The sequence below is a fragment of the Prunus mume genome, linkage group LG5 (genome assembly GCF_029339155.1).
Source record: "Prunus mume cultivar Tortuosa linkage group LG5, ASM2933915v1, whole genome shotgun sequence".
Classification (NCBI taxonomy): Eukaryota; Viridiplantae; Streptophyta; class Magnoliopsida; order Rosales; family Rosaceae; genus Prunus; species Prunus mume.
In genome coordinates, this window is record NC_142702.1 from 28,792,674 (window position 1) to 28,815,976 (window position 23,303).

General features: G+C 39.3%; 6 protein-coding genes and 1 pseudogene across 22 annotated transcripts; 6 read left to right on the plus strand and 1 right to left on the minus strand.

Moving 5' to 3' along the window:
• Positions 1-301: 301 nt before the first annotated feature.
• Positions 302-2,512, plus strand: LOC103333202 (protein phosphatase inhibitor 2-like). 13 transcript variants are annotated; one of them, XM_016794114.2, is made up of 6 exons: positions 361-441; positions 642-711; positions 990-1,056; positions 1,255-1,373; positions 1,656-1,832; positions 2,084-2,512. In XM_016794114.2, the coding sequence occupies exons 3-6, from the start codon at positions 1,052-1,054 to the stop codon at positions 2,161-2,163; spliced, it is 381 nt and encodes a 126-aa protein (XP_016649600.1). In that variant the 5' UTR covers positions 361-441; positions 642-711; positions 990-1,051; the 3' UTR covers positions 2,164-2,512. The 13 variants fall into 13 exon arrangements, with proteins under 13 accessions (XP_088908145.1, XP_088908140.1, XP_008234224.1 ...); XM_089052019.1 differs by lacking the exon at positions 642-711 and having other exon boundaries at positions 302-441; XM_089052013.1 differs by lacking the exon at positions 2,084-2,512 and having other exon boundaries at positions 359-441; positions 1,249-1,373; positions 1,656-1,961.
• A 1,649-nt stretch (positions 2,513-4,161) lies between these two features.
• Positions 4,162-5,910, plus strand: LOC103333408 (cytochrome P450 89A2 pseudogene; annotated as a pseudogene). The gene has a single exon (XR_016126892.1). The product of XR_016126892.1 is annotated as a cytochrome P450 89A2 pseudogene (transcript).
• Positions 5,911-7,011: 1,101 nt separating this feature from the next.
• Positions 7,012-9,021, plus strand: LOC103333201 (cytochrome P450 89A2-like). Its single transcript, XM_089052011.1, has one exon. It carries the CDS (start codon positions 7,137-7,139, stop codon positions 8,688-8,690), a length of 1,554 nt encoding a protein of 517 aa, XP_088908137.1. The 5' UTR covers positions 7,012-7,136; the 3' UTR covers positions 8,691-9,021.
• Positions 9,022-9,448: 427 nt separating this feature from the next.
• Positions 9,449-14,245, plus strand: LOC103333200 (GPI-anchored adhesin-like protein). Of its 3 annotated transcripts, XM_008235999.2 has the most exons (11): positions 9,476-9,965; positions 10,054-10,140; positions 10,314-11,081; positions 11,172-11,260; positions 11,454-11,542; positions 11,668-11,771; positions 11,859-11,958; positions 12,411-12,486; positions 12,601-12,712; positions 12,796-13,327; positions 13,422-14,245. In XM_008235999.2, the coding sequence occupies exons 1-11, from the start codon at positions 9,665-9,667 to the stop codon at positions 13,912-13,914; spliced, it is 2,751 nt and encodes a 916-aa protein (XP_008234221.2). In that variant the 5' UTR covers positions 9,476-9,664; the 3' UTR covers positions 13,915-14,245. The 3 variants fall into 3 exon arrangements, with proteins under 3 accessions (XP_008234220.2, XP_008234221.2, XP_088908136.1); XM_008235998.2 differs by having other exon boundaries at positions 9,449-9,965; positions 10,314-11,260; XM_089052010.1 differs by having other exon boundaries at positions 9,485-9,965; positions 10,043-10,140; positions 10,314-11,260.
• Positions 14,246-14,483: 238 nt separating this feature from the next.
• Positions 14,484-15,794, minus strand: LOC103333199 (large ribosomal subunit protein eL36x-like). Its single transcript, XM_008235996.2, has 4 exons — positions 15,715-15,794; positions 15,276-15,380; positions 14,842-15,041; positions 14,484-14,737 (listed from the first exon to the last, which is right to left on the minus strand). Exons 2-4 carry the CDS (start codon positions 15,375-15,377, stop codon positions 14,704-14,706), a joined length of 336 nt encoding a protein of 111 aa, XP_008234218.1. The 5' UTR covers positions 15,378-15,380; positions 15,715-15,794; the 3' UTR covers positions 14,484-14,703.
• Positions 15,795-16,981: 1,187 nt separating this feature from the next.
• LOC103333198 (alpha/beta-Hydrolases superfamily protein) lies at positions 16,982-20,353 on the plus strand. 2 transcript variants are annotated; one of them, XM_008235994.3, is made up of 6 exons: positions 16,982-17,114; positions 17,887-18,604; positions 18,905-18,963; positions 19,159-19,287; positions 19,672-19,807; positions 19,938-20,353. In XM_008235994.3, exons 2-6 carry the CDS (start codon positions 17,900-17,902, stop codon positions 20,196-20,198), a joined length of 1,290 nt encoding a protein of 429 aa, XP_008234216.2. In that variant the 5' UTR covers positions 16,982-17,114; positions 17,887-17,899; the 3' UTR covers positions 20,199-20,353. The 2 variants fall into 2 exon arrangements, with proteins under 2 accessions (XP_008234216.2, XP_008234215.2); XM_008235993.3 differs by lacking the exon at positions 16,982-17,114 and having other exon boundaries at positions 17,124-18,604.
• A 285-nt stretch (positions 20,354-20,638) lies between these two features.
• LOC103333196 (Oxoglutarate/iron-dependent oxygenase) lies at positions 20,639-23,241 on the plus strand. Its single transcript, XM_089052022.1, has 7 exons — positions 20,639-20,813; positions 21,757-21,878; positions 21,989-22,044; positions 22,134-22,235; positions 22,377-22,434; positions 22,535-22,707; positions 22,787-23,241. Exons 1-7 carry the CDS (start codon positions 20,743-20,745, stop codon positions 23,138-23,140), a joined length of 936 nt encoding a protein of 311 aa, XP_088908148.1. The 5' UTR covers positions 20,639-20,742; the 3' UTR covers positions 23,141-23,241.
• The last annotated feature ends 62 nt before the right edge of the window (positions 23,242-23,303 follow it).

The window sequence follows — 23,303 nt, forward strand, 5'->3', positions numbered from 1 at the left end:
TGCGGCGATAATATTTAAATATTCGAATGTATAGTATAGCCGCTCGGCTATACTATTTTAATCATGTTTGATGTGTATAGCCGCGCGGCTATACTATTTAAATAATGGAATTTATTATATGTAAGGCGTCTAGCCGGGCGGCTATACTAAATTTAATGTATCCTATAAAAGTAAGTCGCGCGGCTTATTCAGGAGTATAGCCGGCTATACTCTTTGAAAATCCTTCTCGCTGCTGACGTGTTTAGATCATAGGGATGTAATTTGGATCTACGGTCCAAGATCTTCACACTGCAGGGAACATCCTTCGGTGGCTTCAATTGCTATTACATCTTATTCAGTAGGGTAATTTAGTAAAACAGGACAACATAAGAAGGAAAAAAGAAAAATTGGATTCAGCACTTCGATTGATTCGCACGCCTATTTTCTCCCAGAGGAAGTGAGGTACCAAATCCAATTTTCTGTTTCTTGTTTTCTCTACTTATAAATTTCATTTTTTACGCTCAAAATTGGCCATGAAATCCCGGAAACGGCAGGAAAATGAAAGAAATTGAAAGTTTCGATCCGTAAACAAACTCGCTGTTTAATTGATCATTTCTATGGTTCCAGAGGTTCATTTTCTTCTCTTTCTCGAATATTCTCAGCAACCAAACGAGGCATAAGCAAGGTGATCCGTATATTTTCTTGGGCACCTTCTGCGTTTTTGAAGATTAGGTTCGTTAGGGTTTTAATGCGTTATTGATCTGTGGCTCTATTGGATTGTTTTCTTATTCTGCGTCTTTGATTAGTATATTATGGCCCATCTTTGAGCTTTGGATATATTTCGGAGAAATGGAATTGAAATTTCCTTTCTTTCTTAGGTTCTTAGGTTATTGTGTAAATATAATTCATTGTCGTTAATAAGGGGTTGAGCTTGAGGACCTAGAATGCAATTGTTTTGGGTTTATTCTGCTTAATGTTGAGAATTTAATAAGTTTTTCAATTTGTTTCAGAGAATTCAATTCAATTGAGCAGTTGCTTGTGCTGCTTTTGCGGAGATCAGCTGTTTTGCAAAATGAAGTAATTCAATCTGTCTTCTTAATGTTAAATTCTTCTTGTCTTAACAATGGATATTAAGAATGAAATGTTTATTAAGGCATTGCATTTAGGAGTTGGATGGTTTTTCTGATTTGTAAAATCTTGTATACTTTTTGTTTCTTAGCATATGTTTGAAGTTGATAGATATACTGATTTTAGATTTTGCTGATTGAGTGGCAGGGGCCGAGTTAGATGGGATGAGGCTAATCTGGGAGAAATCGAAGCAAATAAACCTGTAAGGCAGAAAATTACTGAGCCGAAGACGCCATACCACCCTATGATGACCGATGATGAGGATGGTATGCTGGTTTCTATCATATTTTCCGTTCTATGGAGGCCTGTCAGTTGTATATGTATGAACGTTAATGTGTTTATCTTCTTTTCCTTAAAAACAAAGTGTCACTGGTGATTCGTATAATATAAAGTGGTCTTGAGTTTCAATGATTGTTTCTTTTCATATGCTAATGTTTGATTTGTTGGTTTTCTATACTCGTTTTCTGAAAGAAAAAAATATATATATATATATATGTATCTTAAATGTGGAAACTTATCATTTTGTGTGGCAACTTTAATCTTGGCAGGATCTCTGTCTCCTATACGGGGTAGCTTCAATGATTGTGTTGGTGATGCAGTTCATGCAGAAGCAATACGAACTGCTTTGACCGATGTAGCATCATCAAGTAGAAAGAACACCCCAAGATCTACTGGCTGGACATCATCTGAAGATGAGGCAGATGCTATGGAACAAGATGATGAAGGTCTTCTTTCATTCTCTTTTCTTTTTCTTCCCAAAGTTAACCCTTTCAATCAGATTTTGTTACAACTATTCACTATATTTCCTTGCAGTTGGCTGATTAAATATAAACTTGTCACCTTATTTTTTTAAACTATTCAACTTTAGTAAGCTTTTCCCCCCAATTTAAATTTAGTGTTAAGTTCTGTTACATATATTGTCCTCTGTATGGAAGGTATATAAAGAGAGTAGATGTGCCTTCAAACATGGTTTCAGGATTTCAAGGTCTTGTGCCTTCAAATTATTGGCAGCTGCTTACCTCAAGTAGTTGGTATTATGGTTATCTTGAGAGTTGAGATGAGTTAAGCCATGCATACAGTTTTGAGTTCTACGATATGGCACCATAATGAAATAACCAATCAACTTGTTACCTGCAATGTGTAAGTTTGCACTGGACTGCATGGTTGCGTCTATATTTTATTTTTGTAAGAAGCCAAACCAAAGGGACGATTGCCATACCGCTGCAGAAGGCACAATATTACTTGGAAGCTCGTAAACCGTCTAGCTCAGCTTGTGTTCTTATTGTGCCGCATGGCTTGTAAACTGCTCCTCAATGGAAGCTCTGTGTATGTATATGTATAATTCATTCTTTAAGTATTTGAGTGTGACTATATTTCCTTAGAAAATTTTCATGGAAATTTACAATACCTGATCATAATCATGTATTGCTTTGTCAAAGCCACGTCGGGATTCCTGCAAAATTAAGAGAAAAGCTTGTAAGAAAAAGAAAGCAGAAGTTTTATGAACTTTATCACAATTTATGCTTAGTCATCTATCCTACTACCACAATGCCTACACCAATTTCCATTAGTGTAATTATCGTAAGTTCAAACCAATTTCCTAAACCAGATACAAGTAAGTATTATCATGCAATTGTCCCTTATTAGCTAAAGAGTGAGCAACCATTTTGGTGTCTCTATCAATATGATGAATAGAAAGTTGATCAAATTGCTAGAATAAGCGCTAAATGTGTGTCAGTACCTAAAGAGTAATATTAGGCATATCATGTCTCTAATAAAGGTGGAACCCATTAATACAATGGGGGCTACCTATATTAGAAATGTGGTATATAAATATAATATGACTCGCATTTTTGATATCTAAATATAGTGGTATACAAAAGAGAGTGCATTATATGAGGATTATTTCCAATAGTACTTACTCTCATTTTCATCATAACCTTGCTACTCCTCTCGTCTATTGCCATCCTCATTCCCTTTCTTCTGTGCCCATGATGGACATCATCATAACCTTGCTAGCTAGGGCAAGGTTATCAGAAATAGCATTCATTTTATCAAGATAATCAGCAATCGACAAATCACCTTTTTTGGTTTGTATAAGTTCATTCCGCAGAAACAAGATGCGATTATGGGACGTAGAAGCATAACGTTGCTCGAGAGCCTCCCAGGTAGCACGAGAGGTCCTCTTGCTGGCCACGACCTAGAGCACAGACGGCGTGAGAGAGCCATTAATCCAGCTGAGTATCATTTGATCGTACTCAACCCAGGTTGTGTAAGCAGGATTGGTAGTTGTACTTCCAGAAAGCTGCTGGGAAGGACAAACAATGGTTCCATCAACATAACCCATCAGGTCCCGACTCCTGAGAATAGGTAAGATCTGAGCCAACCACAAAGGATAATTGGTACGATCCAGCTTAATGTTTACAACTGAGGTCAAGGAAGAGAAGGGGTTCATGGTGGAATTTGGGAGAGTGATGTTGATAGTTTGGGTGGAGTCACTGTTGCTAGAGTCGGCCATGGAAGCAGAGAAAAAAAAAAATTGGATCTGTGTCTTTAGACTGCTAGGGCTTTGATACCATGTAAGGCTTAGAGAAGGATGTGTGATCTCAATTGCATTCCCCAATTAGTAAGGGCTGCATGTATTTATACTTCATTCAAGATTACATCAGGAACTGAAATTCCTATTTACAAGGCTATTTGAAATTCAAACAATACAACAGAAACAACACACTTAGATTTACACGGAATGAAATATTTAAAAGAGTCTTAACCAAAACTAACTCTTGGTGGATAGCAAGTTGACTTGATCACAAACTCTTGAAACCGTAGGCAGAGTAGGACTTGGTCTAACAGTTCAAACTTTGGATGCAAGTGTAAAAGTTTAAGCGTGTTAACTAAATTTCAATACGTCCATTTGACTATGAATTTCGAATTATCCAATCTTATAGTATGCCCCACACGTGTAGATAGTTCCATAGAAATCAAGTCAACATCAATATGCGTCAGCAATTACATCACTTAATATTTTCCTGCTCTCAACGCTTCTCATATAGTCCTTAACTTTATTGTTAAGCTTTCATTTCATTTCATTTGTGTTTTGTGTCATTACTCGCTAGTCAGTTTCTCACCATGGAAACCTGGTTCCTTATCCTCGCCGCACTCTGCATCTCTTTTCTCCTCAAACCCCTTCTCAGTCTCTTCATCCCCTCCATTTCCAAACCTACCGATCAACCCAAACTCCCTCCTGGGCCCACCCCCATCCCGGTCATCGGCCGGTTGTTATGGCTCCGAAGATCCTTCTCCGAAATCGAGCCCATCCTCCGAAACCTCAGGGCCCAATACGGGCCCATCATCACTATCCGCATCGGCTCCCGCCCCGCCGTCTTCATCGCCAACCGCTCCCTCGCCCACCAGGCCCTCATCCAGAACGGCGCTGTCTTCGCAGACCGCCCGCCCGCCTTACCCACCAACAAGATCGTCAGCAGTAACCAACACAACATCAGCTCCGCCGTCTACGGCCCCACGTGGCGCCTTCTCCGCCGCAACCTCACCTCCGAGATCCTCCACCCTTCCCGCGTCAAATCCTACGGCGAGGCCCGTAAATGGGTTCTGGATATTCTCATCAACCGTCTCGTATCCGAGTCTCAATCGCAGTCCAAAGGCATCAGAGTGGTCGACCATTTTCAGTACGCCATGTTTTGCTTGCTGGTTTTGATGTGCTTTGGGGACAAGTTGAACGAAGATCAGATCAAAGAAATCGAGGGCGTTCAGCGCCGCTTGCTATTGAGCTTTGGGCGATTCAACATCCTCAACTTTTGGCCCAAATTGACAAAAATTCTGTTGAAAAATCGCTGGAACGCGCTATTTCAGCTCCGTAAGGAACAAGAAGACGTGCTCATTCCTCTGATTCGAGCACGACAGAAAGCAAAGAATGAAAGGCTGAGTAGGAAGGACGACGACAAAGATGATGACTTTGTGTTGGCGTACGTTGATACGTTGTGGGATCTCCAGATTTCTGATGAAAAGGAAAAGAGGAAGCTCTCTGAAGGTGAAATAGTGAGTCTCTGTTCGGAGTTTCTCAACGCGGGTACTGATACTACTTCGACTGCGTTGCAGTGGATCATGGCCAACATAGTTAAGTACCCACAAGTCCAAGACAAGCTCTTTGCAGAGATTAAAGGGGTGGTGGCAGAAACAGAGGAAGAGGTGAAAGAGGAGGTCTTGCACAAGTTGCCTTATCTGAAAGCTGTAATCTTGGAGGGTTTGAGGCGTCACCCGCCTGGGCACTTTGTGCTGCCACACGCCGTGACCCAGGACGTGGTTTTGGATGGTCATGTGGTGCCCAAGAACGGTAGTGTCAATTTCATGGTGGCTGATATGGGGTTGGACCCAGAGGTGTGGGAGGACCCCATGGCATTCAAGCCTGAGAGGTTCTTGAGTGGTGGTGAATGTGGAGGAGCGGAAGGGTTCGATTTAACAGGGAGCAGAGAGATTAAGATGATGCCGTTTGGGGTGGGGAGGAGAATTTGTCCTGGCTCTGGTTTGGCAGTGCTTCATCTGGAGTATTTCGTGGCCAATTTGGTCTGGAAATTTGAGTGGAGAGCTGTGGAGGGAGATGATGTTGACCTGTCGGAGAAGCAAGAGTTCACTGTGGTCATGAAGAATCCATTGCAGGCCCATTTATCCCCAAGAGTGAAATAAGTGAGAGAAGGGTTGTTTTGGTTGATTGTGTGTAATTAAGGACCTGTTATAGACTCTTGAAAGTGTTTACCACATAAAAAAAAATCTATGGGTTATTACTTATGCGACTCAGAAATCACAATTTGATCCATTTCTCATTGTGTGAAATGAGTAAGGTGCCTTAAGAAAACAAGGTAAGAACGGGGTGAGAGGAAGGAAAGACGGAAAGCTTTAATTTGAAAAAGATGCTACTTTCCAGTAGAGAACAATTGGTCTAATAGATTTTGCGTTTTGGTGTGTGCAGTGTGCGTGTAAATGCCTTGCATTGCATTGCATGATGTATTTTTCTGCACAAGTAGCCACTCTGTTCAGGGAAGTCTTTCAAACTTCCACATAAATAATTTTAGAATGCGATTATTCAAAAGATATGGGAAGTTTCAACTATCATTCAAAAGACATGGGAAGTTTCAACTATATATGCGTGGTAGCTTCAAATACTACCAAGACATGAACATCCAGTCAACTTCGGTGTTCGTCGGCAACCACGTCCCTAAAAAACAAAGAAAGCAAAAGACTTGTGTAGTGGTTTGGAGAATTTTATTTAAGGGACATTTTTTAGGGTATTATACGAATTTTTTTTCTAACAATCCAAATTTTTATTTTTTATGTCTACATTCATAGATTATTGTTGCAAAAAATTAGATACATCTGAAACCATTTCAATATCCAATTGTATCCTACAAAATCAATAAAGGGGTGCTTTAAGAATGTACTAAAATTTTAATAACACAATAAAGGGGTCAAACGATATCGGATTAAGTGATTTTTTGTAGAGATGATATTTGAATGATTATCTAAAACATAGACGGTTTGCATTAATGAAATAAAATGCGAAGTTGGCCTTACATAGTTGTTCTTTAAATAAATTAATTTGAAAAATCTCTAAATAAAAGCTCTCCGTGTGTGTATATATATACACACACATGGGTTATTACTTACATGACTGACTCAGAAATCACAATTTAATCCGTTTCTCATTGTGCGAAATGAGTAACGTGCCGCTTAAATAAAGAAGGTAAGAATGAAATTGCAAACACAGCTTGGAGATTTTGAAATAGCTTCGCGTTGGTTACGAGACAGGAAGGAAGGACAGAACTTTAATTTAAAACAGATGCTACTTTCCAGTGGAGAACTGTTCGGTCTAATAGATTTTGTATTATGCGTTCCTACAAAAAGAAACAAACAAAATCATTCTAAAAATCATCGAGTCCCTTTTATTTATTTATTTAAATTATTGGGTCCCTTTAACTTCCTGTCTTTGTGTCATTGCTCTCATTGCTCATTGTTCAATGTTCACCATGGAAACCTGGTTCCTTATCGTCATCACCCTGTGCATCTCTTTTCTCCTCAAACCCATCCTCAGTCTCTTCATACCCACCGTTTCCAAACCCAAACTCCCTCCTGGGCCCCTCACCATCCCCGTTATCGGCAACTTCTTATGGCTCCGCAAGTCATTCTCCGAACTCGAGCCCGTCCTCCGAAACCTCAAGGCCCGATACGGACCTATGGTCACTCTCCACATCGGCTCCCGCCCTGCCCTCTTCATCGCCGACCGCTCCCTGGCCCACCAGGCCCTCGTCCAAAACGGCGCCGTCTTCGCCGACCGCCCTCCGGCTTTAGCCACCGACAAAGTTCACAACAGCAATCAGCACAACATCAACTCCGCCGTCTACGGTCCCACGTGGCGTCTCCTCCGCCGCAACCTCACCTCCGAAATCCTCCACCCTTCCCGGGTCAAGTCCTACGGTGGGGCCCGCAAATGGGTTCTCGACATCCTCTTCAACCAGCTCGAAACAGAGTCTCAATCCCAACCCAGAGGCGTCAAAGTGGTCGACCATTTGCAATACTCCATGTTTTGCTTGCTGGTTTTGATGTGCTTTGGGGACAGATTGGATGAAAACCAAATCAAAGAAATAGAGGGTGTTCAGCGTCGCTCTCTCTTGAGTTTTGGGCGATATAATTTCCTCAATTTTTGGCCCAAATTGACCAAGATTCTGTTTAGAAAGCACTGGGACGAGTTCTTGCAGCTCCGTAAGGAACAAGAAGACGTGCTCATCCCTCTGATTCGAGCACGACAAAACAAGGCAAAGGATGAAAGCGGTAGAGGGGAGGGGTTTGTGTTGGCGTATGTTGATACGTTGTTGGATCTTCAGCTCCCTGACGAGAAGGAAAAGAGGAAGCTTTCTGAAGACGAAATAGTGAGTCTCTGTTCGGAGTTTCTCAACGCGGGTACTGATACTACTTCGACTGCCTTGCAGTGGATCATGGCCAACGTAGTCAAGTACCCACAAATCCAAGACAAGCTCTTTGAAGAGATTAAAGGAGTTGTGGAGGAAACAGAGGAAGAGGTGAAAGAGGAGGTCCTGCACAAGTTGCCATATCTGAAAGCTGTGATCTTGGAGGGTCTGAGGCGCCACCCACCGGGGCACTTTGTGCTGCCACACGCTGTGACACAGGACGTGGTTTTGAATGGTCATGTCGTGCCCAAAAATGGAACAATTAATTTCATGGTGGCTGAGATGGGGTGGGACCCAGAAGTGTGGGAGGATCCCATGGCGTTCAAGCCTGAAAGGTTCTTGGGTGGTGGTGATTGTGGAGGAGAAGAAGGGTTCGACTTAACAGGGAGCAGAGAGATTAAGATGATGCCGTTTGGGGCAGGGAGGAGAATTTGTCCTGGCTCTGGTTTAGCAGTGCTTCATCTCGAGTATTTTGTGGCTAATTTGGTTTGGAAATTTGAGTGGAGAGCTGTGGAGGGAGACGATGTTGACTTGTCAGAAAAGCAGGAGTTCACTGTAGTCATGAAGAATCCATTGCAGGCTCGCTTATCCCCCAGACTGAAATAAGTGGATAGGGTCTTTGTTATATTATTGTTTACTGCTCTGTGAATATTTTGTCTCCTTTATAGTTTACTGCTCAAGGAAAAAGCAGCTGTTCGTAGAGTTCTGGGCCTAATAAAAGCAGAGTCCACATAGACATTGGGTCTAAAAAAAGAAAACCCAAACAAGTTTTAAGGATTCGTAGACCCACATTGGGCTTTGGGTTTTGGAGTACCCAAGTTAAGGTTCTTGTTTTTAGCAATAGCTTTAGTGTAAACTAGAGGAAAATATAAAGTTTCTCTCACACACACTATCAAAGTGTTATGAAAGTTAAAATGAAAGATTACTGATTAAGTCATTTGCCAATGAGTTACACACCGTTATCAAGTTAAGGACGATTATTTAGTGAATCCGGGTACTTAAGGACAACTTTATCTTCCGCTCTCATACTCACCCAAAAAAAAAAAAAAAAAGAGAAACCCCAAACCCACCACAACCAGAAAGGCATCGTTTTTGTTTTCATCGGTGTAAAAGTTGAAACCTAGACAGACAGACACAGAGATAAAATTAATTACTGAAAATTTTACGAACCTAATTTTTTATGTATTATTTGCACATAAAACGTCTTCATAATTTATTACGAGAGAAATGTAATGACTTTCATATTTTTCTAGTGGTCTAAAATCCATTTTCTTTTATTTTTATTTTTATCAAAAATAAAAAATTAAACAAAAAGGACCTGCCTCGGGGCCTCCTCATGTATCCACCCACCAATAGACAAAAATAAAATAAAATAAAATAAAATATTGGATAAGAAAATTAAAGAGAGACTCTGTTCCTCTTCAATAAACCCTCCGAATCCAATTCTCTGCAATTAAACCTTTTTCCTCTGCAATTCAAGCTCATACGAACCCTAATTTTCAGTTCTTCCACTGGGAGCTTCTCTATGCGTTTCAATTTGGTGTAATCAACTCAATCTGAACCAACAGCAGTGAGTTTTCATGGCTACTGTGACTGCAACATGGTCTCCGAGCTCGCTCCAGCTTCGTTTGGCTCTAAATTACGGCAATTGCACTAAAACCTCCCCCATTCTTGTACGGATGCGACTGGGGAAGCTGGATCATCGGGCTCGAGTGCTCTGTGTTGCTCAAGACAGAGAGAGGCCTGGGAATGGATTGGAACCCCGGCGTGATGGTAGTTCGTGGGTTGGGTCAAACTCGACCGCTGATGGGTTTAAGGGGTGGTCCGATTCCGATAATGGAGGGGATGCATTGGATTCACAGAGGAGGAAATGGTTTGGAGGTAATGCTTGTTTGAATAGATTGCCGTTTTCTTTTTACCTCTTACGCTCTGTATGGCTAGTGACACTTGTGGAGTAGTTTGCTCTCAGGGACTGTGGGAGCTGGAGTAGCAGGAGCTGTTTTTGTTGTGGGGCTTACTTTTGCAGCATTGTCTTTGGGAAAACGAAACAATTCCAGTGAGTAGCTGTCTTCTTTCTTTCGATAACCATCAATCTTTGAATATGGACTGAAAGTTGGGTAGTGTTGATGGAAGTTTTTTGCATCATTTTCCTGGTTTTGTTGTGTAAGGTCCTGTATTCAATGTATTTAGTTTTCTGCTATGTCTTGAAACATATGTGGCTGTGCTCAGGACCAGAACAAAAAATGGAGCCCTTAACAACACAGCAGGAGATGTCATTGACTTATGATGATCAAAATGATAGAAGCACAGAAGATGTAGATGATCAAAGCAATATGAAACATGATGCTAGTAGTAGTCCAGAAGGAAGGACAGGTACTTTTGAGGATTCTTCTTCATCTACAGAAATTGATGAGTCTCTTAGTGAAATTAGAGTTGGTAATGATAATGATATAAGGGATTTGTCAGTACAAGATTTGAAGAACACATCCAGAGACACTGACGCCATCAATAATGCATCCATTCAAGAAGATTCACCACATGAATCAACTTCTGATGACAAGTTACTAGAACCTGAAACATCCACAAGGCAATTTAATCTGCCTGAACCGGAAAATGGAAATGATTCATTTGTTGCCTATGGGCTTGAGGATGTTGACAGCAGCCTCACTGTAGGTACAGGAGATTTGGCTTCTGTACTTAAAGAGAACCTAGTCAGTGTGGAACCAACCAACTTGCCAGCCTATGATGCTAAATCTTCAAACCTTAGCTTTGAACCCCAGGATGGAATACCTGAGACTAGTGAAGAAAATGAACCTATAGGTCTGGATGTTTCAGTTGCTTTGCAGTCCAACACAATTTTAGAACCTCAGATTTCGTCTGAAGATAGTATAGGGACTGTAGCCTCATCTTCAACCAAAGAAAACCTTGACCTGAGCACATTGCAGGGCTTAGCTGAGGGAATCAGTTCATCCCTGGAAGGGAATATCATAAGTGAAAGTGAGTCATCTAAAAGCAAATCACAATTACCAAATGCTGGGAATTCCTTCTCTTCTGCTGGAATACCTGCTCCAACTGTGGTTTCTGCAGCTCTACAGGTGCTTCCTGGAAAGGTTTTGGTTCCTGCAGTTGTTGATCAGGTTCAGGGGCAGGCATTAGCAGCGCTGCAAGTGTTGAAGGTGTTGACATTTTGTCAATTTTTGCATTTAATTTCCTTGTTCCAAAGTTATTACAAATATATATGTATTATAATTTAATCTATTGTTGCAATGTTCGACTCAAGTTGCAATGTTCTTATGATTTTATAATTTTCCTTGCAAATATGTTACTACAGTTTGTGATCTATAATTTGAATATGACAACTGTTTTCAGGTCATAGAGGCTGAAGTTCAACCTGGTGACTTGTGTACTCGTCGTGAATATGCTCGTTGGTTGGTTTCTGCAAGTAGTGCTCTTTCAAGGTATAAAAACCTCCTTTCTCACTGTGACTGATAAGATATAAATCTTTGCAACATATGATTGGTTTAGCTATTATTTAAGCATATTATATATTTACGCTATGGGCATATCTTCTTGTTATCTGTAGGAACTCAATTTCTAAAGTATATCCTGCAATGTATATTGAGAATGTTACCAAGCTTGCATTTGACGATATTACACCTGAAGACCCTGATTTTTCATCCATTCAAGGTGTGAATTTGAGATTTATGGGCTATAGCATAAGTGAAAGTGTAATAGGCTTTGTTTGCTTATTGGAATTTATTTGCATCCTCTCAGGGTTGGCTGAAGCTGGACTTATCTCAAGCAAGTTGTCAAGAAATGATATGCTTTCTTCCTTAGATGAAGATGAGAGTCCGTTCTACTTCTCTCCTGAAAGGTGGTGTAATAGATTCCTTGAAATATAGTTTCCTCTTTGGATTATTGTTTCCTTGAAATGCAGTTGGCATCCCCAACTGCTAGGATCTGTGCTGGCACTCCCAGCATGTTTTTCTCCTTGTTCCAACCTTTTATCCAATTTCACTCTGCATTGGTTGTTTTTCTGTCTGATCCCAAATACACAAGACACACTTACATCCATGTATCTCCAAACCGATTATGGGGTCGGTTCCTGATAGAGGATTTTACGAGTACTTGTTCCATTGGATGGTCTCTTTACCTGTGGAAATTAGTTGTTCCTGTTGTGTGAGCTTACAGCTATCTATTCAATTGCGTATCTGACATATAAATGTAGCATTTTTTTGATTTCTGTTACAGATTTGAGGGTGGATTGCATGGTTTATGATTTTCTTATTAATTTACCTTATTTTTCTCTGAAATTCCTTGCTGCAGCCCTCTATCACGCCAGGATCTTGTAAGTTGGAAAATGGCCCTAGAGAAAAGAAATCTCCCAAAAGCTGACAAGGAGGTTGTTGAAATTTAAGTTTGTTTAGTGTTTTTTTTTTTTTTTCCTTTTGGAGCTACTCGTGTGCTTGTAGTTCTGAATATTTAACTATCTACTTATTATTGTGCACTTGGACAGGTCCTCTACCAAATTTCTGGATTTATAGACACCGATAAGATACATCCAGATGCGTGTCCTGCACTCGTTGCTGACCTATCAGGAGAGCAGGGTATTATTACCCTTGCATTTGGTGAGTCATAACTACATTTTGAATTTCGAGCAATTTATGAGTTTCATAGTTAACATTTCCTTTCTTTTCCTTTTTATAAAAAGGTTACACCAGATTATTCCAGCCAGATAAGCCAGTAACAAAAGCCCAGGCTGCTATTGCCCTGGCAACTGGAGAGTATTCTGACTTAGTTAGTGAGGAGCTTGCACGTATTGAAGCAGAATCTATAGCAGAGAATGCTGTGGATGCACATAATGCTTTAGTAGCTGAAGTTGAAAAGGATGTGAATGCAAGTTTTCAGAAGGATCTTTCCATAGAGAGGGAAAAAATTGACGCCGTGGAGAAAATGGCTGAAGAAGCAAGACGTGAGTTGGAAAGGTTAAGATCTGAGAGAGAGGAAGAAAATGTTGCCTTAATGAAGGAACGTGCAGCTGTTGAATCACAAATGGAAGTTCTGTCAAGGTTAAGGCATGAGGTTGAGGAACAATTGGAGAGCCTTCTGAGTAACAAAGTAGAAATATCCTATGAAAAAGAAAGAATTAGCAAACTTAGGAAAGAAGCAGAAAATGAAAGCCAGGAGATTGCCCGCTTACAGTATGATCTAGAGGTTGAACGGAAAGCCTTGACCATGGCCAGGTATTTAGTATCCAAGTCTTATGTGTCTTTTATGCGTCTAGTAACTCTGTTATTTTCACACAACCTTGTAAGACTTCTAATCTTTGTTATCCAGGGCTTGGGCTGAAGATGAGGCAAAAAGAGCAAGAGAACAAGCTAAAGTACTTGAGGAGGCTAGAGATCGCTGGGAGAGGCAGGGCATCAAGGTAGTTGTTGACAATGATCTCCGTGAAGAGGCCTTGGCTGAAGTTACATGGCTCGATGCTGGCAAGCAGTTCTCAGTTGAAGGAACTGTCAGCAGGGCGGAAAATTTGATGGGCAAGCTGAAGGCAATAGCAACAAATATAAAAGGAAAATCCAGAGATATAATTGATAAAATCATCCAAAAGATAGCCTTGCTTGTATCCAATTTGAGGGAATGGATTCCCCAGGCTGGAAAAGAGGCCGGAGAACTGAAAGATGCTGCCATTTCGAAAGCCAGTAGATCAGCCCAAGAGTTGCAGCAAAGTACCTTGGAGTTTAGCTTGGCTCTCAAAGAAGGTGCAAAGCGCGTTGCCGAAGATTGTAGGGGAGGAGTGGAGAAACTCACCCAGAAGTTTAAGACATGACTCCTATCTCTTTAACAATTTTTACGGATGACGGGCTGCTGAGGAGTGAGAATTGTAAAACAGTTTTGAGATTTTGTTAATGAAGGGGATAATCCACCACCCATGTTTATTATACCATATTGGTCTTTTGTAATAAATACAGTTACACGAGTCCCTTGTGGCTGATGTAATAAACATTGGATCATCCAGATTTTGGTATTTGGATTGAGGAAGGTTCAATCTGGCTCCACGAGTCCCTTGTGGCTGATGTAAAACCCGATCGTTATACTTTTTGTTTGGGAAAAGATGTAAACCCCGTTATTGCCTAATAAAACCGCCAGGTTACATTTCAGATGGAACGGTTAAAACCAGGGAATTAGCATTTGTCCAATGTTTATTTTACTCTCGAGTTGTCCAATGTTTATTTTACTCTCGAGTTTTCCTTCCTCTCTTCATCCTTTAAGATAGTCTCTTTCTAATTGACATACAATAGGAGTGAATAATGTAGTCATGTTGAGTGGGCCTAGAAACCATTGAGCTACAAGCACATTATAGCATAAATTAAAAATCACTGAGAAAGAAAATCTATCTAACAAAAATGGCTTGCCACCAAGACAATCAATTAAGTAACAAAAGCAAAAATGTTGGGCAAGCAGCCTTTTCCAATTTGCAGCTCACATTCAAAACAGAACAAATTTCTGAAACTAAAATTTCAAGTCTCAGAGTAGAAAAAACACTTTGTAGAGGTGAATTTCTAACATATTGACTCTAGTTGGAAATCATGAGACTTCCAATTAGCTTTCATGCGCCTCATTTCTTCTTTTCCGAAGCTCCACCACCAGCCCTGCATCAGAAGTCACACATGGCAATAAGTAACTATTGATATGAATTCTCAAACCAGGTTAGCATTCTTTATGATTCGGGGACGAGAAATAGAATCTTGTTTACCTGATCTTACGGAGGACATTGGACATCTCCTCACGCTTCTTCTTTGCCCTCTTGTGAGTTCCCAACTTTCTCTTAGCAACTTTCAGTGCACGTTTGTCCTTGCCTACCTTAAGAAGCTCAGTGATTCTCTTTTCATATGGTGCAAAACCAGCAACTTCCCGGATCAAATTCCTAACAAAGTGTACCCTTTTACTAGTTTTCTGCACCAGCAAATAATTTCATCAATTGAAGCATTTTCAGCAGCCTATGCTTAAAATTACTACAAAAGTAGTCACTAATCTCTTCAGCCATCAAGAGAAGAACTTGAATCAAATACCAAATACAAATTCCTATATTGTATAACATATCAACATGGCTTCTGGGTTGAACAATCAAATTCAAAGCATGACTTAAGACGTGAAAACATTGCAGATGTAAAATATGAATCAACTTACCCCTTTGCGATCAGAAGGGCGTGGAGCTAATTCCTTCCTGGTCACTATGTGGCCTTTATTCAATCCCACAAAAATTCCAGTGTTTGGCTGTTTTGGAGCCATTACCTGCTTCAACAATAGGAAAAAACAAGCTTCATCACTTACCCATTTGATTCCCAGATTCATCATATATATTCATCGTTTCAGTTAGTAATTAGCTACAACCAAACACAATAAACTTAAATGTGCAAACCTTACAAGTCCAAAAAAAAATTGTGCACAAGTCAAAACGAGAAACAGAGAGATGAACACATATCAAAAGGCTAGAAAGCTCAGCAGCATTTACTATTTTCTTCCTATTTTTCTGGGAAAATACGCAGTAAATGTACTCGTTTATGGTTTCACGATATGAGGAAATGACATGAACGAGAACTAGAATGCTAGAGTGCTAGGGTTTTACCTCAGTCGGAGCTTGGAGGATCTCTGAGACGGGTTAGAAGAATAGGGCCTAGGGTTTTGGGGTTTGAGCTTGATTTTTATATATACCGAGTTTTAATGGGGAAACTAGAAAAAGTTTAAGGGTAGTTTGGTCAATGAAAATTAAGGCCCAATTTCGGCCCAGCTGTAGAAACCAACGTCTCAATTATAGTGAGGTTCAGTTTGTTGGACATCATAGGAAGTAACTGAACGGAGCCCATCTACTGCTACATTTCTTTATTTTAATTTTTTTTAAATAAGTTGCTAATCAATTGATCAAGCATTTATTTACTAATTTATTAGAACCACCCTATACATAAGCAAAGATTTATGATTGTGATGTAAACGAGGAGAATCTAATCCAATATTTTAATATGTAATTGTTGAATTACATTATAGGACACAAATGTTGGATCTTGTACTCATTTTGTTTTTAAATTTTTGGGCTGATTTATTTACTCATGGTTAACAAAATTTAAATCTTTGATTATATATATGGTTAAATAAATGGACCACCTTTGGTAGTCTTGTACATGTAGAATAGATCAAAGATGCTTCAAACTATTAAAAAATGATTGTAATTTTACATGTCCAAATTTTTTAAGATGAAAGGTTGAGATTATACTTTTGCCAAAGTTTTATTAAATTTTCTTAAGAGTAAATTGGAAGAGAGATATTTGGTTTTTTTTAAATTATAATTATATACAAGTTATATTAAAAGAGGGAGATTCGAATGGAGGAACTTTGATGCAGAAGTAAATATTCTTAACAACTTGAGTTATAAATCTCTTATTAAATTGAGAATTGATTTAAAAAAACTTGAAATAATACACAACGATTGTTTGTTTTTAATTATTTAAATCATCACCATATTTGTTATAAAAAACCAAAAAAAAATTGCCCTTATATTTTTAAAAACCAAAAAAAGAAAAAAGTTTTGACTTTTTCCACAAATTTACTAAAAAGAATACAAATCAATAATAGTGGTGTGTTTAAATTTTTGAGTTTGTAATGATGGGTTTTGGGTGTGTTTATAAAGTGTTTTGTGTTATAATTTCAACCTCCATTTTGTGTTTTATGAAACTCCCAAAAAAGAAACACAGTTGTAAATTTAGTTTCTGTATTTTGTAATAAAGTTTTACAGTCAAAGGAGTAAGGAGTGGATGGAGGAAGCAGGTGAGGACATTTACATAAGAACGGTAGGAGAAGATGAATTAAAAAGACAACAAATGCCACTGTAAGTGGAGCCAATTTACACAACTGCCACTTCCAATGTAAAGCCAACGATGATGATTGGAGGCCTTACCGGGCGCTTTCATGTTTCGTCCACTTCCACCTATTCTTCAAGAAATGAAGAAAACCCAAATGGGCATTGACTTGCAGGTATAGACCTCTTTCACACTTCTTCCTTTTTTAAATTTTCATTTGAACTTAACTTACTACCAAATTTGTATAATACCATAACTGAGCACCAGCTCATTCGCAAAAACCATGCTTTAGTTTCATATTGACCACGAATCCCATGCTCTTCATCTTCAATTATGTTAACTCTCGCGTGATGCCGTGAGATTCCAGCATTTGATCAAAGTTAAAATCTTGGTCTGGGTATCTGTTACTTTCTTCTCTTGGCTCTTTGTTTTTTTTGTTGGTGTTCTTGTCTCACTGGATTTAGAAATTGTGATCAAAAGCTGCTGAAGATTTTTCAGTGCATCAAAAAACTTTAATGGTTGAGATCCAGTTGAGTTCAGTATCATGTTTCAGCTTCTGGGTCCTTATAAATAACAGCTCTGGTTTCAATTTTTGATTATCAAGCTCTGGTTAGAGGTACCCTTAATTTGAGTCGAATTCCTCATAGAGCATTTTGCTTGATCTCTTTCTTCTGCCACACCCATCTGGTCATTTGTGTTGTTTAATTTGTGACCATCCTTGTTTGTGTTGTTTTCATCTCCATAGATCCTCTCTGTTCTTATATTTTGCTCAGTCCATTGAGTTCTTGTTTGTGACATTAGTCAATGCGTACTTCTATGTTATTTCCAATTGGCCTATCCTTGCGTTTGGAATCCCAATGTTTAGGTGCTGCTGAAATTTCCTCAGTTAATAGTATCTTATTGAATTCTTGTATCTGTGAGTTTTGATCTGTCATAGTATGCTTTAGACTGTAGGGCTCAATGTCAATCCTATGTGGCTGCCCTCTCATTGAGTGCGTTTACTGTCTGGCATGTACCCGCTGGGCTTGGAAGCGATGCCTCCACACAGCGGGTCATGACAGTGAGACTTGGGGCATTGCCACTGCTGAAGAATTCGAGCCTGTTCCTCGCCTTTGCCGCTACATTCTAGCTGTTTATGAAGATGACCTTCGTCAACCCCTTTGGGAGCCCCCTGGTGGGTATGGAATTAAACCAGATTGGTTAATTTTGAAAAAGACATATGAAGATACTCAAGGACAAGCTCCTCCATATATATTATATCTTGATCATGACCATGCTGATATAGTTCTTGCCTTCAGAGGCCTTAACTTGGCAAGAGAAAGTGACTATGCAGTTCTTATGGATAATAGGCTGGGCAAGAAGAAATTTGATGGCGGTTATGTTCACAATGGGCTATTGAAAGCCGCTGAATGGGTTCTGGATGCAGAATGTGAGAATTTGAAAGATTTGGTAGAGAAGTATCCAAATTATACTTTGACTTTCACGGGACACTCCCTAGGGTCCGGTGTAGCAGCATTGTTAACAATGGTGGTGGTGCAGAACAGGGATAGGTTGGGGAACATTGATCGGAAGAGGGTTAGGGGCTATGCTATTGCACCGGCGAGGTGTATGTCATTGAACTTAGCCGTCAGATATGCAGACGTCATCAATTCTGTTGTGCTTCAGGCAAGTATTTAATCCCTTTCTCGGTAGGAAGAATTTGTTCGATAAGTTTAAAGGAATATACATCTTATTATGCTTCAGCCTTATATTTTATATGTTGGCATCTTCTATCTCATTGTTGTGTAAATTGTTCATCTCAAAAGCTCCTTTGTCTGTATTGGCAATGCATGGGAGCTTGTTCTTTGAAAAACTAAACACTAAAGGATGTATTCGCACAACTTTACAATAGACTTTTATAATCTTTATGTAGTAGTTCCGTAAATGCATTCCTTAGATTTGATTGTGATCATTATGCTGAACCAGGATGACTTCTTACCTCGGACAGCTACACCCTTGGAAGACATTTTCAAGTCACTTTTCTGGTATAATTGGCTCTGATCACTCTTTTCAACTATTGCTTTGTTTCAGCTGAAGGGGCCCCATAAAGAGGGCATACTTAATATCTTAAGAATTAGTTAGGTGATCATATCAATTTTGGATTTTTAGTTATCTGGATTTTCACCTTTTGAATGTTAATTCAATATATTGTTAAAATTTGACTTTATTTCGTTAAACAGTTTGCCATGCCTACTGTGCATACGATGCATGAGGGACACATGCATCCCTGAGGAGAAGATGCTCAAAGATCCAAGGAGGCTGTATGCACCTGGCCGGCTCTATCACATTGTTGAGAGAAAGCCTTTTAGGTATTGTCAGTCATTAATGAGCAAACTTTTGGGATTATCTGCTCAAAATAGCTGCAAAAACTTATTTTATCCCGACCAAGATTACTAAGGACAAGTTTCTCGTGTTGTTCTTGCTTTTGTCAAGTTTCTCGTGTTGTTCTTGCTTTTGTCAGTGTGTGGTCAATATGCAAACTAACATAGAATATCATATACCTATATCCAGGTCCTGTTAACTAAATCTTTCCTATTAGGGATTTTATGCAATGGTACCTGGTGTATGCGGGATTCGCCACATCCACATTGAACCAAAGACATAGCAGTTTAATAGATATTTTGCTGAGCAGGGAGTAACTGTTGATCTTATCTTGTGTAAAGGACTTCCCATCTGCATATTTTTGTTTGCAGGTTAGGAAGGTTTCCCCCGGTGGTCAAGACTGCAGTGCCCGTAGATGGGCGATTTGAGCACATAGTTCTTTCTTGTAATGCCACTTCAGACCATGCCATCATTTGGATAGAGAGAGAAGCCCAAAGGGCTCTAAAGGTAAGTTTTTCCCTCAAGTAGATTTTATAGGAAATATGTCTCTACTTTCTGCATTTGCAAAAGACTACGGTTCCAACTTGCAATAGTCTGGTGTCTCAACCTCTGCAATTTTTTTCCCACTTCCCTTCAGTTAATGTTGGAGAAAGATCAAATTATGGAGATACCGCCGAAGCAAAAAATGGAGCGGCAGGAGACGTTAGCCAAAGAACACACTGAGGAGTACAGGGCTGCATTACAGAGGGCTGTCACGTTGGCCGTGCCTCATGCATATTCACCATCTATGTATGGAACTTTTGATGAGAAGGATGAGGAGGAGCATTCATATGGATCCAGTGGGGAATCTTCTTTTAGTTCCGCTAAGAAAAGCAAGACATTTGTTGTGCGGTTTTGATTTTGAAAAGAAAAAGAAAAAAAAAAAAGGAGTGAGTGTTGTTGTTATTATGATGACTTGATATTTAGTGATCGATCATTAATTTATTGTAATATTTTTTCATGTACAATCATAGAGGGAAAGAATAAACATGCGACAAACTATTCATTGATTCATTCTTTTTTCTTGAGCTAAAAGTTGTAGCTCTTTGTAATGCCTCATTTCTTGACAAATTTATTTATTTTGGTCAACATTGCATGACAAGTTTAAACATTTTGATGATTGTAACATTAATTCCTTGATAAAAAAACATAAACAAACCAAATTATGACAAATACAAGGAAAGGAAACCATTTAACGGGTTCTTGTTTAATAATAATTATTTTTAAAAATAAAAATAAAAATAAAAATAAAAAGAATGAAAAAACTTTTGCATTCCATTGTGTTTTCAAAGTACTTTACATTTAACCCAAAAAAGAAAGGAAAAAAAAAAGGAAAGAGAAAGGCTTTAGTGCAGCAGAGGCGACTATATTTCACGCACAACACAGAGGTTCAGTTAGTGTCAATGGCTTCCCTCGTCTCAATCTTTCTTCTTTTGGCGCTTACGTCATTCTTCTCCAGCTCTTCTGCTGAAGTGTAAGAAATTCATCTCAATTTTCATTCCTGGAGCCTCTTCTTATTTATGACTCAATCTTAAGCTAACATCTATTTGAGATTCACTAGTAGATTTCGCAATTTTTGGTTCCTTAATTCTCACATTTCAGCCTTGTTTTCACGCTAATTAATTAATTAATTAATGGCTATCGTTGGCACTTAGGCTTTAAATTTACAGTTTTGCCAATGATCTATGGATTCTGGAATTATACCTTCTTTTTCCTCATTCTGCCCAAGTCTTACTCATTTTATTTATTTATTTTTTGTTGTAAATTGTTGAAGCTCGAAAAATCGGCCTAGGCGGGAGGACACCGCCTAGGCACTAGGTGGGAGGACGGCTTCTTCTCTACTCGTCAGAGGTATCATTGAATTTTTCTTCTTTCCTTTGTTAAGAGGAGATGATGGAGGCAGAGAAAGAGGGCAGACGATGGAGGTAGAGAGAGATGGGAGGTGATGGAGGCGGAGAGATGAGAGATAAGTGTGGATAGGGTTCGTCCAAAAAAAGGTGCTAGGGTTAGTGAAACGTTGTGTTTCACTTATGGGCTGGTATTTTAACAAGGTTCTCTTATGGGCTTGGGCCTATATATACTAAAACATAATTGTGTTTTTATTTATAATACAAAATAATTATAAATTTATTAAAAAAAACAAAAAAAAAGGCCTAGGCACCCACCTATGCCCCGATTACTCCTCTAGGCGCTAGGTCACCCGCCTACTGCCTAGCAATGTTTCGAACATTAGCGAAATATTATATTTTGAGCTCCATTTTTGCTAGTCTGAGTTGCTAAATAGACATAAATTAAGTAAAAGAAAGATGCCTGTCACAAACTGAGGGAAGTGTTTATTTCTGTCTATGTTTCGATTGTGTTTGTTTGGTTCATCCTACTTGTCCTTAATCTTTTCTGTTGCGATCATTTTGCTTCAGTAGCAGGAAGGAACTAAGGAGTGAGGAAGCCAACAAAGAAACTTTCATACACTTTGGCCACTCAGTTCATTCTAACAGAATTGACCCTTCACGGGCTGTCCAACTATCTTGGCGACCAAGGTCAGGTACATTGATGAATTTTTTATTTCATGAATTTCGCGAAGTTTCCAAATCGGCGAATGTGTAATGTCTTGTTGCTGTAAGACTCTGAGTTCTTGATTCTTGCAATAGGGTCTTTTATATCAAGGTTTCCTATCAGATGAGGAGTGTGACCACCTTGTTTCTTTGGTACATCCCCTGACATATTTCTTTGAGATTTTCAGCATATAAATTGGTTAAGGCTGCTTGGTAGTTCTAAATTGATGTTTTGGGCTTAGGCGCATGGTGGAGAAGAGAATTCATTGACAGAATATGATGATTTAGGAAACACCAACACAATCAGGCTAAGTAAAAGTTTACAAATTCCCTTGAACATGGAGGTACCTTTCATGTTTTTCGTGACTCGTTATTGTAATTGGGTTTCAGAACACCAGTACTACTGACTGTCAAAGTGTGCGTTCTTAATCATTTCACTGGTATGCTGCACAATATCTAATGATTAACAGTCTTTTGGTTTCTAGGATGAGATAGTTTCAAGGATTGAGGAAAGAATTTCAGCTTGGACTTTCCTTCCTAAAGGTATCTCCCTTCAAGTGTTATTGATATGATCTTCTGTTCCTGAGCTGGCTGACTTGTTGCATCATACCTTACGTATGTAGCGCTTGTGTTTGTCCTTCAGAGAATAGCAGAGCTTTACAGGTTTCCCGTAATGGGGTCGAGGAGGCTGAGAAGAATTTAAATTTTTTTGGTAACAAATCTACATTGGAACAGAGTGAGCCCTTGATAGCAACAGTCATTTTGTATCTCTCAAACGTCACTCATGGTGGCGAGATTCTATTCCCAGAGTCTGAGGTGAGATAGAAACTGTCCCTTATTTCTGCTTTTTCGTTAATGTATTGTCAAATGCTGATCATGACTGAAACCATCACAGCTGAAGAGCGAGGTTTGGTCTGATTGTGGAAAGAGTAGCAGCATCTTGAAACCCACTAAAGGAAACGCAATCTTGTTTTTCACTCTCCGTCCTAATGCATCTCCGGATAAGAGTAGCCCCCATACCAGATGCCCAGTACTTGAAGGGGAAATGTGGTGTGCCACAAAATTCATTTATGCAAAAGCCATTGGAGGGGAAAAAGTGTCATCTGATTCCGAGAGCAGCGAATGCACCGATGAAGACAATAACTGTCCCAATTGGGCTTCGATTGGGGAGTGTCAAAGGAACCCTGTATTCATGGTTGGTTCGCCTGATTACTATGGGACATGCAGGAAGAGTTGTAATGTGTGCTGACGGGCAAACCTCTAGAGTGTCTTTTACCTCGACGACTATTGTTTCCACAATGCAGATTGGTCAATAAAGATTACAGTGTGAATATCAATCTTCTTATTTGATTTCAGTGTTCAAATGGTAGGATTTAATTTCTGCAAAGAAGCTCTACAGTGAAAAAATTCAA